Genomic DNA, 571 nt, shown 5'->3' with positions numbered 1-571 from the left:
TATATATATATATATATATATATATATATATATATATAATTGTAATGAAAAGCGGAATAAAATTATATATAGATGCCCTGCATGAATTAATCTAGATATGTATACCAATAAAGTGATTTCTTTTTTTCTTTTTTGTGAGTGTGCATAAATCGTAAAATATAATTATCTTTTTTTTTCAATATATATATTTATCAATATTATCTTTATTGATAATTGTACAGAGATGAAGGTTTGATGATCCAGTGTGAACGCTGTCTTGTGTGGCAACATTGCGACTGTGTTAAAGCAGATACGAGTGTTGAATCTTATCTATGCGAAAGATGTCAACCTCGTGAAGTTGATTTAGAAATTCCATTAGAAGGTGAGGAGGAGGAAGAAGACAAGAAACATTATGTGACATTGATGCGGGGTGATCTACAATTACGACAAGGTGATACAGTATACGTTTTAAGGGATACTCCTGACAAACACACATATAAAACTATACAGAAGCCCGATTACGAGCAAATGGACATTTTTAGAATCGAACGTCTATGGAAGAATCACGAGTAAGTGCTTTATATATATACAT

General features: G+C 30.5%; 1 protein-coding gene across 1 annotated transcript in view; it reads left to right on the top strand.

The window, feature by feature from the left end:
* The window catches only part of LOC108747513 (histone-lysine N-methyltransferase ash1), a 9,955-nt gene that overhangs the window by 8,182 nt on the left and 1,202 nt on the right, over positions 1-571 (top strand). Inside the window, exon 11 of the mRNA XM_018485062.1 lies at positions 222-548. Within this exon, the coding sequence (XP_018340564.1) occupies positions 222-548 (327 nt within the window). The remainder of the gene's footprint in view (positions 1-221; positions 549-571) is intronic.

Source organism: Trachymyrmex septentrionalis, unplaced genomic scaffold, assembly GCF_001594115.1.
Source record: "Trachymyrmex septentrionalis isolate Tsep2-gDNA-1 unplaced genomic scaffold, Tsep1.0 scaffold2, whole genome shotgun sequence".
NCBI classification, from domain to species: Eukaryota; Metazoa; Arthropoda; class Insecta; order Hymenoptera; family Formicidae; genus Trachymyrmex; species Trachymyrmex septentrionalis.
This window is presented reverse-complemented; position numbering and strand designations above follow the sequence as displayed.